Source organism: Anas acuta, chromosome 1 (genome assembly GCF_963932015.1).
Source record: "Anas acuta chromosome 1, bAnaAcu1.1, whole genome shotgun sequence".
Taxonomy (NCBI): domain Eukaryota; kingdom Metazoa; phylum Chordata; class Aves; order Anseriformes; family Anatidae; genus Anas; species Anas acuta.
The window spans coordinates 202,906,686-202,925,317 of record NC_088979.1 but is presented as its reverse complement, the minus strand read 5'-3'; the positions used below and the strand labels follow the sequence as shown (position 1 = coordinate 202,925,317).

General features: G+C 41.8%; 1 protein-coding gene across 4 annotated transcripts in view; it reads right to left on the bottom strand.

Annotated features, from left to right (window-relative positions):
* The window catches only part of EXOC4 (exocyst complex component 4), a 365,076-nt gene that overhangs the window by 183,140 nt on the left and 163,304 nt on the right, over positions 1–18,632 (bottom strand). For all 4 annotated transcript variants that reach the window (XM_068670114.1, XM_068670116.1, XM_068670115.1 and 1 more), the window contains one exon: positions 8,692–8,788. In XM_068670114.1, coding sequence (XP_068526215.1) covers positions 8,692–8,788 — 97 coding nt within the window. The remainder of the gene's footprint in view (positions 1–8,691; positions 8,789–18,632) is intronic.

Genomic DNA, 18,632 nt, shown 5'->3' with positions numbered 1-18,632 from the left:
ATCGGTCCAGTGACACGGTGTAAAAATGTAACAGGACTTCCCTGACTACCTGCTAGGTCTGGTATTTAAGTATGTCTCTTTCCTCGTGGAAGGTCTTTCCTTTGGTCCTCCATGGGCTGCAAGGGGACAGGCAGCTCCACGATGGGCTTCGCCACAGGGGATCTTCTGCCCCATGCCTGGAGCACTGTCTCCCGCTCCTCCTCTCACCTTGGCGTTCACAAGGCCTGTTTCTCTCACAATTTCTCCTCACTCCTGTGCAGCATAGCTAGGAAAGAGCAAAGTACTATCACAGAGGTGCCACCATCTTCGCTGACAGGCTCAGCTGTGCCCTGAGGGGGAGCCATTTTGGAGCCGTCTGCAACAGGCCATGACCAACATGAGGCAGCCCCTGGTCTCCTCCAAAAGGCCACCCCCAAAAACCCAAACCCTCCTACTAAAACCCAGCACACTTCCAGTCATCATAGCTACTATCACCTACAAAAAAATACAATATTTAAAGAAGAGATTTCAGGTTTCTAGTGTGTGTTTGGAAGAGGCAAGGTTGTAACTGAGAACATTGGACTTTTAACCTCAGCTGTTAACAGGAACTCAAATGGAAAGCTAGGAACTGTACTCGTAGAAGCTAGAACAAAAGCAGCAGAAGTTTCAGTATCAAATGATGATCTACGGAAACAGCAAAAGTGGAAGTCAAAAGCTGTCAGTATCAGAAAAACTAGATCAGCTCTGACCTATGTATTCCCTTTGGGAATTATGGACACCAGAGCTAAAAATAAAGTGTTTTTTTTTTTTTTTTTTTTTTTTAAAGTCAGTGCAGGAAAATAAAACCCATCAGCAGAGAGAAACTGTTTCACAACCACTAACAGTAACAAAAATTGACTGCGTAAGGACAAGGAGTCACTCTGCCTTCTGCCTTCTCCAGTGGCTCATTACACCAGGATGTAGAAAGACATGGTTCAACTTAGTCAGTGCTTCTCAACGTTTTTAGCCCTTTTTTCAGACTTATTGCACAGGAAATACAGCATTGCCATTGCTATTTCCAGGCCAAAGATCATATAAACCCTTGGTAGTATAAAACTTTGTATGTTTTCATCTTGGCTCAAGCTTATTTCAACAGCAACACAGCTGCCTGACAGGGAGATTATTAATATCTAACCTGTTTGTAGCTTCACCTTGGGTTTAAATAATCATTTATTTTCCCCCAAAAATTTATACAATATATTGTGACGGTGTAACAAAATTAAGTGGTCACTGCATAAAGAAGAATCTGTGGACCCATAACAAGAAAGTGCTGGATACAGACTCTTGGACAGGACAGAAAGACTCAGAACAGGCAGACTCAAGAAGAACAAGTTCTACCATGAACATCCACCTCTCAGCAGAGTTGAGGACAATTCACCAGAACAACGCATTGGAAAGGTTAGCTAACACCAAAGAAAGCTGTAGATACTAGAGAGCTTATGTATGTAATTGCTAATTAAATTATTGAAGAGGATTCAGTAATAATGGAATAGTCTGGTCTATGCATCCACTATTGATTACCTTAACTGTGCTGGTGAAAACATCATTTAGATTAACATCTTTGTAACACCATGCTGGCTTTTGCCCATTTTAAATTTTTGTGTAACACTACAACAAGCTTAAAATGTCAAAAATAGCCTTTCTCCAGCCCAACATCACTTCTTCTACTTGGAGAAACCTCATCATTACACTCAGCCCAGTAGGCAATCAGCACTTTTTTTTTTTTTTTTTTTGCCAACTTCTTAAAGCACATTCAGCAGTGATGCTCATCATCTCTTTGATAACGCACCAGAGGAACAGATCTACACAAGGTTTGCTGGTGTATCTCGAGACTTGCTGTCAGGACATGACTCAAGTCTTGTCATGCAGTATTCAAATGGAAAAAAAAGGCACTGAAAACTTGTATGACTAAATCTCTGCTTATACTACAATGAAAATAACAGTGTTCAGCAATATAGGGAACTCTAATCTTACTCCATGAAAACATGAGTTAAATTGCTAGAACTAAACCTAGCCAGTGTTTCTATTAAGAAATGAGCCGAAACTACTTTGTTGGCTTGATGAACATAATATGGGTTAGAAGTAATTAGCTATCATGGAAATGAATGAATGCTGCTCTCAGCTATTCAGTGCAAGTTCTTGCAAATGTCAAATTTCTATGTTGCTTCAGGTTGTATTTCATCCGAGGGAAAGGAGGAGCTGGAGAGATGTGAAATTTCTGACAGGCTGTTGATTTCCTGTATGGATGAAGCATGTTTGAAAACTCAAAACTTGACTGATCTGCTGAAGCACATTCTCTGACAGACAATATAAAATCAATGCATCACATATTAAGAGGTTTTTTTTTTTGGCGTGTAAGAGTTTTTGTTTGTGTGGGAGGTGGGGGGGATCGCTTTATTTTCTGTCATCGAAAATGAACAGCCTTACCTTAAGGTTTTTATAAACTGTCATCTTTAATCAGACACACACAGTAGGACTGTCAGTTCTCATAAGGCATTGGGGGAATAAAAAAAAAAAAAAGCACAAAACGTGAAGCTGTTCCCCATCCCCTTCCCATGCACGCGCCCCATTTTTGCGATGGCCTCAGTCAGAACTAAACCTTTTCTTAGCAGTGTCACAACAGCAAGCTTTCCTGAAATGTGTCTTTATAATTCAGCGACGCAGACTTTATGAGAGCTTGTCAAAGGGAAAAAGAGTTAGGATTCGCCTGCAAGAAACATTCATTCTTGCTGTTGACAGATATAAAGTACTAAATGTCAACAGCGAGGAACTCGTCAACCAAATGTCTTCTAAACACTCATTAAACCAGGGGGAGAAAAAAAATAATTCAGTAGGTGGGTGTCAAATTGCTCCCTTAAGATTTTGTTGCTTGCAATCGAGGTCAATTGAAGTAAACAGCGAATGTATGAAAAGTTGCATCGAGCACCTGTCACGTTCAAGGACGAGTATTAACGATTCCAAAATAAAGACGTGAATATTAAGCAACACGATGACTCCTAGTATCATAATGAGAAGCAGCAGTCGAGACCTCCTGATCTGAGCCCCATTTGCCTTGATGCACTGCAGAACTTGCAGGAAGGCACCTTCTCCCTGCCCCAGTAGCCTTGCTCAGTAAAGAGAAAATACTGTCTACCTTGCAGAAGCAAGATTTAGATGAGCTGAGTGGTATTTCCCCCTCTTTTTGAAGATAAGGGGCATGTCTGAATGTTAGACTTTAAACCATTCATGAAACCTGGATAGTTATATTCTGAAGGGGTCATTGGCATTAAAACTGCACTAATTATGTTTTCCTGTGTAAGAGCATCTTGAATTTACATCTTTATTTTTTCTTAACCCCTTCTCCTCTGAATATTATTCATGGGGAAATACAGACTTGAGTCAGTCAGTACTATTTTATAAGTTCCATCTCCCACCTTGAGTCAGTTTTATTGATTTCTCTAAAATCGAGTACTTTGCTTTCAAGAAGCTAAAAACATCAGCTCTCATTATTTACCATTATCTGCGCCCTAAGAGTATTTGACATTTTCCACCTACTTCAATAATAATATATTACTCTTAGACTGATAAAATGCCACGCATTTTTCTTAACAATCCTGCTATCATTTAACATACCCTCAACACACTAAAAGTAACTAACAAACTAATGAAATCCTCATACTCCTTTTGCTTCCAAAGTAACACATTCTGCAGTATCAAATATTAATTTTATAGTACATCACTGTAAGATATTACAGCGTATTTTAAAATTAAACTATTTATTATTACAGCTGTAAAACTAACTAATAAGAGGGATTATCAGTGACATACACATGTTCTTAATTATATGCGCAGCTTTGTATCAATTACAGGTATGCAGCTATGAACACTGCTCAACTGCAGCAGCAGTTCATGTTCGCAAAGGCCAAAAGACTTAGATGCCTCCTGGGAGCTGGTAAGGTCTTTGCCATTGCTTCCTAACATTTTGAAAATAAACAGAGGATTTAAACTCTACATACAGTACCTTTCATCTTGACATATCCTGAATTAAGTAGGAGCTTGACGTGATTATTTCTAAAGCATGGAAAGCTAAGACATCACTGTTAATACATATGTACCTGCGTGTACGTATATATCCTGTATATCATGTACATCCCTCCCAAGGGCAGGTTACCAGTGGAGTCTGAAATGTGACCTTCAGCAGTTCAGAGCAGATTGCCACCAGCTGGTGAGGAGCACACTGGTATCAACCAGCAGCAAAAGAGAATTACTGTTCTCCATGATTATTCCCTAAAGCGTTAATTTTATTTATTAAAAGAGCAATCACTCTTTTTCCACTGTTAACACAGATGAAAGAAAATAAAATCCCAAAAATGCTAACAGTTGAAAAGCTATTGCTGTAAACGACAAGGACCAACCAGTTTAAATAAACATAATCATTCAATTGTTAAATTAAATTGTCAAACTGTATGCTGCCTGCCCCCCCTGCTCCCAACCTCTGAGCAGTCAGAAATACCGGGAACTGGCAAACTTTTCAGTGCCTTGGAGTACTGCACACAACTGAATGTTAAACTTCAGTTTTTGCATCTCAAACATCACCAGTGGAGTAAAATCACTAGGGTTTTGTTGTTGTTGTTGTTTGGTTGGATTTTTTTGATCCTCAAATCAACATTTCATTTTTCACTTTCTTACTGTCCAGGCTTTGAAATCGAAGATCCTATGAAGGTAGGGATTACAATAGTGCTGACACGGTGCACTCGTTCCCATCTGGCAAGGAGTGAAGTGCTGTGTGACAGACACTGTCCATACGAGAGACAGGTAAAGGGTGCCAAGTCAATTTAGCCGTTCTAGAGCCCTTCTTCACAAGGCTACAGTTTCACGAAGAAATGATTGCTTCTTCCGAATCAATGAACACTTTGCTTTCCCTTCCATCCCACAACCCTTTTAATTGCTGCTTGATCTTAATGAAGTGTGGCTGATACTAATAAATAGATACCCTTGCGGCTTTAATACCCAATATCCAAACAATGTTCAACCGCATTAGCATCAGCGGTGCTTTCACGATTCAAAACGCCATCATCCCCTTCATCTCCAGCCCCTCCTGTCCCTCCCCCTCAAGCCTCAAGACTGCAGACATCTGTTCTTCAATTGTCTGGTAATAAACATACTCTATAAAGCATATGTAAAATGATTATTACCCTGAAGAGCCAAGTGCCTTTCAAATGCCAGCTGAAACAAATAAACAACAAAAAAAAACCAACCACCAAACAAATGTTACAACAGACATCACTCAGGCTGTTCAATATTCTACAACGTAAGGGCTTCAGCGTTGGTCCCACACGTTTCCTTCCTCCAACGGGAGACGTCAGCCCACAGACCAATAACACCAGTGCTTTAACGATCCGGGCAGATGCTGGGTAGCAGTGAAGGATGAAGAAAGCAACTGGACTCTTTTGGTAACTTTTATACTTCGACACCTCCCGCAATATGTAATTAAGGAGAATCAGATGTGCGCTCCTCTTCAATTTGTAAATGCAATTAGTTTTCATATGTAGTTAGTAAAATCTATTCCCAGGAATCATCTCCACTAGAATACCCACTTGTCTTCCAAAAATCCGCTATTCATTCATTATGTGTGTGGTGGTGTCATTAAATCCTGGTAATTAATCTGGGGCCTGGTGAATCTCAGTTGTCCTAGTGGAAATTAGGGGCCCACATCCCAAACGGCATAACGACTCATTTCCCAACTCCTGCTTGTTGCTCGAAATGAATACAAGGAAAGGCAGATTTTGAAAACTACTTGGATGTGTCCGCCCTTTGACTCTCCGTGGCTGTAGGTAAGAGTTTCTCTAAATGAACTTTTGTTACCGGAGACATGGGTGCCAATGTGCAGCCCACTGAACGCCTGCCGACTCCTGAGTTCCTCGAAGGGGTCTGGATCCAAGCTCAGTCTCAGTTTGCAAACAAAAAATGCTATAAAAACAAGGCTATTATAACCAGTAAACTTAGCTCTGCAGTTCTGCAGCTCTCTGATGTGATGGAAAATGACACTTTTCTATCAGTAGCACAAAGAGATGAATTCAGACTGATGAATATGAATGCTCTGGTTACAACTCTCCACTTCACATTACTGTGCTGAATTACATTTTAAAGCCACCACTTAAAGTGATGCTCAGGCTTTAAATCATCACACCGATGTCTGGTTTCCCAGTGATCTAGTTAGCTTAATACTTTTAAGAAGCACTCAGCATCCTAATAAAATCAGCTAGTCCATACAGTGTTAAAACTTCTCCGCCAACGTACTTATGTGAACTTGATAAAAATAAGAAAAAAAATCTTCTAAAGAAAATATCGATCGTTTTGAATTCAAAACAGATTCATTTTAAGCCTGTACAGGCAACATCGATGAAAGATGATTGAGACAGGCCATAAGCAGCCTCAAAAACAAATGGAAAATAAAGCAAGTGAAAACTTCACACCTCTGCAGCAATTACCTCCTGGAGAGCTTGACACTTAATACAATAATGCCTAGAAAAGGGTGACAAAGATCTAACCAAGAAGCAATAGACACATAAGATGATGTGACAGAAATTATCGCACATATCGATATTTTAGCAAATCCCCCATACTCAGCATTTACAAGTGACAGCCAGCACCATACAGGCAATTTTAACAGGAGTCAGTGGTTATGCCAGTCTGTGGGATAGGACAGGTCATTGCTAGTGACTTCCATCAGGAACAGAATTCCCTGGAAGCAATTATTGCCCAAAGAAACCCAGTGCTATGCTCATCCCAAATACACTGCATCCCATGCAGCATATGCAGACCATGAGTTAAAAGAAATACAACAAAGACTCCCCCCAAAAAAATTATTTTGTCAACGATTAACACAGGTAAAAATCACATTTTCAAAGTTTCTACATTCTTCACCTACTGCCATACTCGTTCCATTCACCACCGAGAAAAGGTAAGCTGGGTCACGGAGTATTTTCTTTTTCTGCCTGCAGTTATTGATGCACCACTCAACGCACGGAAGTTAAGATGTTGCAGATGGTTAGCGAGAAAAATATATTGTACACAGATACCTTAATCTTGATGTAATTATTTTTTATGAAGCAAATTATTTCTACTGCCTATCTTGCAAGCTGGTATTGAAAGTGAAGTGTTTGTGAGGAGTGCTATTTAAAGCAGAGCACTCATGTTTGACTAGGATGGCAAAAACAGAAAAAAAAAAATGAAGCAGGGAAGCAAACAGAAAGCAAAAAGCATCTTGCCAGTTTCTAAATCAATGTGAAGCAACTCATCAATAAAAATAAGAGCATCCCCACCCCCTCTGAGCTTGAAAGAAACCTGCAAATTCATTTAAGATGAAGGGACCAAAGTCTATGTCCCGGTGGTCATCTTGAATAGCTTAGTGCATCTTAACCACTCCTTTTCTCACAATAAAATAGTTGAAAAACATACACTATGGTCTAGGAATTTAATTTTCAGCACATTTCTTTCATTTCAAAAGCGATGGGTGTTGAAATAAAATGCGCTTATGAAATTATCATTACAGGCATCCATCAATAAATGACGAGCGTACAGGGCACACAACCCTTTTTTCTAGGAAAGATCTGAAACACCATAACGAATTTTAGTATCTCACGTTTTGATGTCTTCACAACCAGTGCTGTTCTAAAGATTATTGAAATATCTGGTGTCACGACATCAAAAATTTACATTTGCAGAATTAATGCACTTTCCCTCTGCATTTTTAAGTCAAAAGAAGTCACAACTGCCCAGTTCTCAGCTGTTGAGATGACACTCAGAATAACCTTGCTCTCATGATCGGATTCCAGTTTCTTGTCTTTATTACTCTTTTATTATTGCTTGCTTTTAGTGCTGGAGAAAAAAAGTGCCCTGTTGCTTGACTGACTCATGATAATGAGTAAGGCAAACAGAGCAAAGGAGGGAAGTGCTCTCTGAAGATGCTAGCCCTGAATAGGAAAGGACACGTCTGATGATAAAGAAAAGCCATGCAAGGAAAAAGCAGAGGTGGAAGACTGACATTAACTGAGCAAAAAAGTCATATTATTTAATTCCAGCAAAAACTAAGAAAATGGACTGCTAGACTGCAAAGTAAAAAGAGCAAAATTAAAGCACCAGAGGTGAGTGACTTGGTGAGAGGAGATGTTTAAAGTTCTGGCAGTCCTTGGTAAGCTATGAATTTCTGTGATTTTAGTAACTGGCACAGCACTTCAGGCATTTAATTTGCAGTCCATAGACCGTAATTGTTTATCAAAGAATGAACTTACCTGGCAGTTCATAAAGTATCCTTCTGACTTTTTAATAAGCATAATGGACAAATGAATAAGTGAGAAACAACTTGTGACAGGATGCAACTAAACTTTTCCCTGCATGGGCCAATAATAAATTGCACTGTTCAATGGAAAGGGGTCGCCCTGGGAAGCAGTCCCACTGGAGCTCTAGCTAATCTTCAAAAAGATGAAACAAGCACTGGTGACAACCTCAGCTAGCGTTTATTTCTTAAACACGTGCACAACAGCTTTACGAGCCCAAAATTACATACACAAATTGCTGGGTGGTGTTACCACAGAACCCACAGCATGCCCATAAATAAAGTAAGTTAATTCCATTTATTCTAATTAGTCACATCTGTAGAAATCGTAGAACTATGTAGAAAGTCTCACTTACCTGAGGAGTGGATGAAAGATGATGGTTATGTTTCTGGCTCCTGGTTTGCAGACAAACTTGGATCCTCCACCTTCAATTAAGTTATCATCCGGTCCTCCTGGAAGAAAACACGTAACAAGTTGCTTAACAGAAACTGAACATCCCTTGATTTTTAGATACTAAGTGATAATTAAACATTTAGACTTGTCTGTAAATGTTATTATATTTAACACTACTCTCAAGAGTCCATTTGGGGCTCTCAAGAGTCCATTTCCTACAGTGAGTCTCGTAATTTCCTAGCAGAAGACTCCATTGCCCAAGCAAAAGTTGCGTACAAACAGGCTCTCAGCTACGGAAAAATAAGTGTGTTGAGTTTGGCACACTCTTGGGAAGTAGAACAAGCTCAGAGAGCATAATTTATACATCTTAGGCTCAGACTGCAGGGTTTCAAGTGGCATGAAACAGCCAACTTCACGTCATCGCAGCAGAAACAAAGTCACTTCCACAGTCAGCTTCTAACACCGAGATACTCTAAATCAGGATATTGAGACAGGAGAAAGGGGGGAGAACTAATAATCCCTCTAAATCTCAATTTTCTAGAACTCTTGCATCTCCTGAGACCAATGAAGACCACTTGTTGTCCTTCCAGAAGGACACATTTTTAAGAGACCAGGTCAGATGCCTTTCACGTTAGCATAAAAACATGATCTAATTCTGAAATTCGTAGCAATTCACCATCCAATGCCCCTTATTTTGGTCACATTCCTTTGTCACAATCTTCTTGCTGGTATCGTCATGACAAATAACCCTATCAACTACATTTTTGGACTAAAATCCCCAAAATAACACAAAATACAAACTTGGGCAAAGTCTCTATCCCAAATGTTATTAAGCCATTTTTATTTTGCACGTGAACTCTCCTTAATGATTGAATAATAATAAATACAGAACCTAATCACATTACTATGATAGCTTTATAGGCAGGAAAATGACAAAGTACTTGAAATCAAAACAACACCAACAGATTATTGAATTTTTTGACCCTGACATCCGTCTGCCTCGAAATGAGAAGAAGGATGTCTTCAAGTTGGAAAGCACGAGAGGAGGAACACAACCGCCGAGTGACTCCAAACCTCTTTCAAAGTGATGTTTATGCACTTTAGGCCATTACCTGCAACCAATCTATTAAGGGAAAAAGAAAATATTAGGGGAAAAAGAAAAAGGTTTAAAGAAAAAAAAGTTCCTCAATGAGTTGATTTAATTGGCTCTCCTGTTAGCAACCTCACAGCAAGGACTGGTCATCTACGCCAATTCTTCCATACCCTAAAATGGTCCCTCCAGGTTAGGATTGTTCTGTACAAGCTGATGCAGAGCCAAAGACGTTGTTTCTGTGCCTTGGTAAGGGGAAGAGATTAAAGTCCCTGTGGAGTCGATGAAGAAACCGGGGACACAGACGACAAATCAACCAGACGAGGTCACCAACTGAATGAAAAGTGAGGAGAAGCAGCTCCTTGGGCTTTGTAACTGCCAGGTTGGGAATGTCTTCCTACAGACACCAGCCTATAAGCTGAGCTTAGTGCCCTACCTACCCTGTTCCACGATCACTGTGGTTGTGTAGACGTGAAGGCTGCTTCGAGGCACTCCCCAGGCAAACCATGTGTACCTGTGCTCGCTGTGTGGTCATGACCTCACAGCTCCCTGGACATGCATTTTGGATATGGGGCTTCTTGGTATTTGCCACGTTAACATAAAGTTTCTAGAAACACAAAGGAACAGCTAAGGACCGAGTTGATAACACTTTACTGACTGCAGATCTCAAAAAAGGAAGAAAAAGAAGCTCAAGAATTTCAGTTTGCATCCAAAAAAAGTTAACTTGCACAATGTGACTGTTTAATCGTGGAAAAAAAAGAAGTGAAACTTCTAGGAAAAGAAAGTTATCCGCTTCCCCTATTAACGTCACACCCTGCAATTTCCAGCGGGGTCTGTCTCTTAACGGGCTTACTGAGGAATTCATCCAAGCATGAACTACCGAGGCAGGAAGTAGGAAATCCGGGCTCAAATTAAGGACGGGTGTTATTCTTGTTACATCAAGTCACCCCGCGCTAATCAATATTATTGACTGGCACCAACTCCTTAGCAAGGAATGAAGCCATCTGTCTTTTCTGCTTGGCCACATTATGCGAGATGTGAGAAGAACAGCACACCAGCCCTGACAGAAAAATATGCTTTGTATCTTCTCGGCTCTTAGCTTTCAATTAATAATAACGAAGGCTCCGTATGTAGGTGTAAGCCACGAGGGAGAATAATTGTGTTTGCATTCAAATATTTTACCTCGAAAATCACACAGAGATGGAAATCCTATTCCCGATGATGCCCCATATATACCAGTAACACCACAAGAGGTATGGCAGCCTGCACAGCACCACCTACCTTTACACCCCTCGATGCTGCCACTGCACGCCTACAGACCCCAAATTGTGTCTTGGCTGCCTGACGTGCTACAGCCCCAGCCTTACCTGGCCATCACATGGAGGTGCAGTGCTACTGTTTATCCTAATTTACTGCATTTTGTTATGATAGCACTTGGAGAAAAGCCCGAATAGGAGCAAAAGAGAGCTTACAATGGCACTGCCTGCATGTTCAGGTGGAAATCTCTAGTGAGGGATCTGCCTACCGGCACCAAGGGCTGAAACATGCCGTAACGCTGACTGGCTAAGGTGGTACCTCCCATGCAGATGATGTCCCGGACCAAGTTCTGTGCTGCAGACCCAACAGACACGTCCATAAAAAGCACACTGTTAATATCCCTTCGTCCTTGTGGATCCCTACTAAGAACATCTCTTGCAGAGAGGTGAATTATCATTCATCCGACCTACGGAGAAACCAATGACTTCCTACCAGCTGCGGAGAAAAGAGGGAGAAAATGAAGGAAGAGGGGGGAATAACACTCATTTTTTGGAGTATTTTTCCCCTTTTCAAGATGGTTATCAGCTGGGCAGGTCGCTTGGTCTCTGGACCGAACAAGAGCTAAGCACACAAACACTTGTACCGCTGGGTTGTCCCAAACACACCACCCATCCACACGAGCAGACTCCAAGAAAATGATCCACCTCATTAGGGAAAGGAAGCTGTACAGCTTAATTCCCAGGGAGCACTGACGATTTTAAGCTGTATGTAAGCACTGAGCTTTATTGCCATGACAGCTCCCCATAAGCACTGACTACAGGGCTAACCATCCATGCTCGCTGATGTACAACATCCCGACGCACGCAGCTCTCCAAGAACCATCTGGACCAGGCGTACATCATTGCTTCAGCAATGCCACACAACACAACTCTTTCATTTGGATGCAGGGCTTTTTATTTTTTTCTTTTTCAGTTTAAGGCAAGAAATTATATCAGCCACATTTCATAGGCACTAGAAAAAAAACACTAAATGTTTCACAGCTGTCACAAAGTACTATTGTTGTAGCTGCTCCTTCTTAAGAGCACCGGCTTGCTGATTTAATCTGTCTGGTAATAAATTATGAGACCAAAAAAAACAAAAGAAGAAAAACGTCGAGGTGAAGTGAGATTTGTCATGGAGCTAATGACATCCTCACGCTGTGCTAGCAATGAAGTGTGCCCACCTGAATGCCACTGAGTGGGAGTCAGAGACGGGGCCATTAGGAGCGCAGCTGAACGGTTCTGAAATGGAGCCGAAAATGTCATGCTTCACTATGAAAAAAACAGAAGATTACCAAGAAAGCCAGAAACTCTGCACACATTTCGAGTCTGAGCAAACATTGACGCTGCTTCAAGTTTCCATTCTACCTGGTATTTTTCTGGGGGAAACTTTCTGGGGGAAAAGTTCGCCATAGATACCCCCCAAGTTTTACTGCTAACACCCTGTTACCTACAGACATGGCAGGTCTCAAAACAATAATGGCAAGTTTCCTTGCCCCAGAAAAATGCAAGGAACCTTCTCAATCCAGGGAAGAGAAAGACATCAAAGAGTATTTTGTTCTATCCAGAAAGAGAAGTGAAAGGAAGAAGACATTTTTATTAAATTAAGAAAAAAAAAGGTATCGCAAATTCTTGAAAATATTCACTTATTTGTAGAATTTCCCTGAAATGTTATGCTTTGCTGATCCATTATGGCAACACAAACACTTCAGCATCTATCTATATATAATTTTTAATTGACCAGTCTGTGAGTTTTTTCTGCCACGAAGTTACTCCAGCTCGAAAGCTGTCTACAACAATTTGAAGTCTACCTCTATTTCCCTAATTTACTCTTTTCAGAAAACATCCTGAAGCCCATGCTAACAATGCTGAGGATTAATAGCACTCTTCAGGAAGCGTCTCAAAGTGCTTTGCAAATGCATTAAAGTACTTTTAGGCATTCTTATGCCTATTGTGTACAACAAAGTGGTGAGGAAGCCGTACCTTATGTTAGACGGCCCACAACTCACACTGCAAGAGGTTCCCTGGCACTCCCTGATGCTGACCCACAACTTTGCGATCAGTGCAATGCTGGTTACCTCCTCTAACCATGCCATGTTCAAGGAAGAGACTTGATCCTAACTTAAAAGTAAAAAAAAAAAAAAAAAAAAAAAAAAAAAAAAAGAGATCAGACATCCTGCAATTCCCTCATTTCTCATCACCATCCCTGGGGGTGTTTAAGGAAAAGTTAAAAAGTTAAAAAGTGCTCAGGGACATGGTTTAGTGGTGACATTGGTGGTAGGGGGATGGTTGGACCTTGATCTTGGAGAGCTCTTCCAGCTTTAATGATTCTATGAAACAGAAAAGGGAAAAAATAGCGTTTATACTTATTTTTCCCCAATTTCTTCTTATTGAAACAATTTTCTCCATAAAGGTACAAGATTTAATGGAAGTTGTTATTCTTCAACATCACGTTTGAAGATGAGTCACACCCCCCTTACTCTCTTGTTCTTTGAAGGACATGAACGCATCAGAGAGGAGGGAGCTCAGCATCTGGGAAGAGGCTCCTTGCACCTTTTAAAATCAGTTCTTCTCATAGTAAAAAAGTTGGTGGGTTTGTTTTTTTTTTGGTTTTAAACAAGGTAGGGAAGCTCTCTCTGCCTCTAATAAGAGCACTTGAAGAGTGTGAGATTTCTTACGCTTTGTGTTCTGCAACATTACAGCAGAGCACCATAAAATGTTACCTAATTGTTTTGGAGCCACGTTTGTCTTAAAGCATTTCATCCTCAGCCCTAAAACACTTTAAAACCTAGCAGGAAAAAAGACTTCTATGCTGCTTAGTAAGTAATCCCAGTCTGAGACTTCCAGAATATACTAATCAAGTCTCAAAGGCAACAGCCACCTAAAACCCAGGAGTACCATTAGCTAACCTTGGCAAATCTTTCCTATTTCCTCTCTTCCCCTTCTATTCCCTGTCTTGGCACAGGACAACTTCATTCATTTCTCTGCAAGTGCAAACTTTTCAGCTAAACAAGTTCTAGACACGTAGCAAACAATTCTTCAGCACCTCTCTGTGATCAAAGCGCCTTTCCTAGCGAGCCACTTCACGTTAATCTATGCAACCATAAAAAGAATAATAATAAAAAAACAGGCTTTGAAGCCACAACAATCAAGCAATCAACACAGCTTGCAAATCAATGCCACCTCCTCCATCCTGAGCATCTGAGCAAACTTTTATAGGAGAAAAGGAAGCGGTTTAGATGGTACGGTCCTTCCCAGAAGTTCTTGATTATGTGCAGATCGACAGCAGAGTTATTACCTGGGTATCATCTTCGAGGTATGGAAATAAAAATTTTATTTCGCATGAAAGGGAAGAAAGCCCAAAGACAGCAAAGCAGGTTATTAGAAAACAGAGCTCAACAGAAAAGAACGATTGATCGGTGCTATTACGGAACAATAAGAGCAGAGCTTCATAAACAACCTCCTCCTTTTTTCATATTTTTGTGCATTAGGGCTCAATTGTCTCACAACTGCACCTCCTGAAAAAAAGCCACACACGAGCGTCAAGTTCCCTTTTTACTCCCCTGATTCACAGCGGTGATTCAACGGGCTGGTAACCGTCTTCACGTTGGTTTTAGAAAGAAACAGGCGCAATTATCTTCTCTGCAGTTCTTTGGCACGTCTTGAGTCATGCGAGTTGAGTTTTTCCAACTGTTCCAAGGTACCTGCTTTAGGCGTGAAGGGCTCAGCCACCTCCTGCCCTGTGCTCTCCCATGGGATAGAAACGAGGCATTTAACTGTCCTACACCACCAGGAGGGAAGCGATGGGGCAGGATCTGGTCCGTCACTTCCATCTCCAGTCCCATCTCTTCACCCTTCCCCTGGGGAAGGAAGCACGTAGGGCATCCTGCACCTAAAGTAAGCTTTGTCAGAGATTCAAGCACCTTGACTGCCAGTCCTATAAATAGAGAGGCAGAACCTAGGCAAGTCTTCCCTAAACCCAAGTAGGTTTATCCAGGTGAACAACCCAGAAACCCCAGAAGTGCCCAGCCCCATGCTCCAAGCAGCCCCCGTGATCCAATGCCACCTCCGCAGAAAATAATGAGAAAACTTCCAAATCCACAGCACCTTCCTTCTGAACAAACCTCTTTGAAACCTCAACTGTTATTTAAAATACCGTATGACAGACAGCCTTGAAACACAGAACTTTCCCACTGGTGTAGGTCAACGTGAGGTTAATGCTTTCTGTTTCTAAGCCGTGTTCTCTTCCCTCCTTGCTGGACTCCTGTGAACCGTGCGAGGTAGCTGCGATGGGGCTGCCAACACATCTGGAACTGAAACTCAGCACTACAAATAATGCAGCAAAGGTTATGCATAAAGTGAACGATGCAAAGTTCTCCTGGAAAGCCTTTCCAACACCAACCACTTCAGGACTCCATGGACCAACCGAGAGATCTCAACTTCTAGTGGATTAGTTCAGGCAGATGATTTTCTCTACTCCCGTGGATCAAGGATGTTGCCAGTGTCTTCCTCAGCCTCCATGAGCCACTGGTCCACTGCCATAGCACGTGGGGATGCTGTTCCCTCTCTTGCAACAAGAGGGAGGGAGGTGAGATGAAAAAAACAAACAAAAACACACACAAAAAAACCCTGTCTTATCAAGCCAGAGAAAAACAACCTCGGCCAACACTTGATTACTTCCTTGCTTGAAGGGAAATGCAATTTAAGAAAGGTTTCTGACAAAGGGAAAATTGCATTTCTTGTTTGCTCCTCTTAATTACACACTCCTTCCTAATCATGAATTTATAGACCGGACCATCAGGAGCAAGGGATGAGGTTTATAAACACGTAGGCACCCTACCTTCTACCAAAATCAACACAGATCGGAGCGATGACGACACAGCCACTAGAAGAGATCCAAAAAATCAATGGGAATTAGGTGGCTAACTACTTGCAAAATACTGGCTGTCAGTCCTTGGGGCGAGGGCTCTGCGGTGGTAGGAAGGAGCTCTCTGATGATTAACTGCCTCAAAGGGCCGTGACTGCTCCCAGCTTCCCATCTGTCCATCACCTGTCACTGGCACTAAATCCTGCACAGGAGATACCAGAGCTGCTGGAGCCAGGCACAGATCCTGCCCCAGCCCCGCAGGGGCTGTGAGCTTAGGTCTGCCCAGTTGGCTTGCGAATATTTTTCTTCTTTGACAGAGAGGCGGGGTGGGAGTTGAAAGAGAGATGTGAAGCAAGAGGGGAAAAAAAGCTACAAGAAAACTGACCTTTAAGGTTATAAAGTACATCACGTTTCATTTCTGTACTATTTCCTTCACTGAAAAATATCTCAGCAATTCTCCCAGCAGCAGAGTTTGGGGTGATGCACCCTAGTATAGGTCGTGGAGAAGCTTTCCAGCCTCAGAAGCTCTCATGGGAGAAGGACAAATCTTCAGCAGAAATCCAGGCAGGGCTCCTGGCTGGTTCTGGTTTGCCCCACAGAGCAATGGGGCTGTTGTGCCAGGGGTCCTGGACAGACAGAAGAGGCCAAGGCTTCCAAAACATGCATCAACTCTTAGAATTATTAAAGAAGCATTTCTTGCTTTGGGATTGGGAACACAACAGTCAGAACAGTGATCCCACAAACCCAAAGACATCAAAATCCCAGCTGAAGTCAAGTCAAGTCTGATGGCTGGATTAGCACCAATTCCTCTCCGTTATAAAACTGGGAAAGAAGGGCTGAGAGCCAGAGCTTGTGGTCAAGTTTGTACAGCACACGCTGCTTCAAACCATGCTGAAGGAGAAGTGATTTCCAAAAGAGGAGAGGCCGTGCTGGCACACATCGCCTCTCCCTGAACCCAGGGAACACAAGCCTTAACACCGTGACCACAGCATTTCCTTTGGTCCAGGTACAAAATCCACACCCATGAGAACACACGTTGCTATCAACACCTTCAGTATCAACCCAGAAACCAATTTCCAGAAAGCTGATGGAGGTTGCGCTACCCAAATTTCATACAACACGTTTTAGAGCAAAGTTCTTATTCCCTGTTCCTAAATCCTTGCTCTCCATTGAGCAGAGGACGTGGCTCCAACTCACCAACCCGCTGCTGGTAGTTTGGGAGCACACCACCCACTCACTGCCTGAAATTTGTCCCCGATCAGCTCTTTTTTTTTTTGCTCACCCCTGACCATTTGCCATCACCCTTCGTTTGCTACGTACCAGGCTCTGGCACAAGGAGCTGATTTGGATGCAGGCACAGAGCTGCTGCACAGACATATTGTTCTGCTGATGTTCCCATGCCCAATCCTTTTACTCTCTCCTATACTGTCTTGTCTGAGATCCAACACCATATGCATTTAAATAAGTTGCTCTTTAATGTTTCAAAACCTGATTTATTAGTTGCTCACACTCCATCTGCCTTGAAAAACTGCACCGTGCCTTCACTTTCACAGCCTGTACAAAAGGTTGAGGTTCAATTTGACTCTACTTTATCATTTGATCAGCGTGTCAGCCACATATGTAAAGTCTCCTTTCAGCTACAGAATTTGTTTTAAATGCATACTTTTCTCCCCCCCTCGTTGTTTTCTTTTTTTTTTTTCTTCCCGGGCCACGCAGCTCAGCAGCAGGCACTTTGATTAATGTATTTGTCAGCTTGCATATTTACCATTTTGTCGGTTTCCCTAAAACTCCTGCGTACAGATGTAAGCTCTTCCAAAGCGTGGCTGTTGCACAAATCCTTATCCAAAGCCAGGAAACATGCTCGAGCTAATGAACTGTGATTACTTACACCCCACGCTCGCTTTTCGACTGTTTTCTTCTCCAAGCTTTCTTTCTTTATCTTATCTCCTGTAGTGGTAAATGCCTCCTATCTGAATTTTTTTATATTCGTGACATGTTTTCTTTCAGTTTTAATGTCAGAAGAAAAAAAAAAGTGAGCAAACAGAGAGAGCAAGCGAAGTAAGACAAAGGTATGACTTGACATCCAGTCATTTATGGTTTTGTATTCCTATAAAACGTTCAAACTCTGAAACCTCCCACGTTTCAACACCCCCTCCCCCTTTTTTTTTAATATCTAAAAGCTTGTGGCCACCTTAAAGAAGAGAATTGGGAGTTATAACAGATATCTGGCGAGGCTGTATGCTCACGGGACAATGTTGGACAACGCTGCACCTCAACCCACCCAACTCCTCGGACTTGCTACCCACCTCTCCTGGGCCTGTTATGAGAAATAATGAAATAATGAAAGCATTGTATGGTCTTCTAGAATTACAAACACACAACTATACGTCTACAGAGACACCTGTTCAATTTTTTAACACCAGGACACAAGGAGGAAACTGAGGACTCAGCAACTGTACACAGCAAGGACGACAGCAAGCGCCGCGCCATCCAAGAAAGCCATCATAGACTCATTTTCTGCATATTAATGACTGCATCAGTTCTAATGAAGATAAGTTTGCCAATCTTTTGACAAGTCTTGAAAATGTTACGAAGCTGGCACGTGGAGACGAGGCAAAATATACCCTGCTTGGTTATTCAACACTGCAACG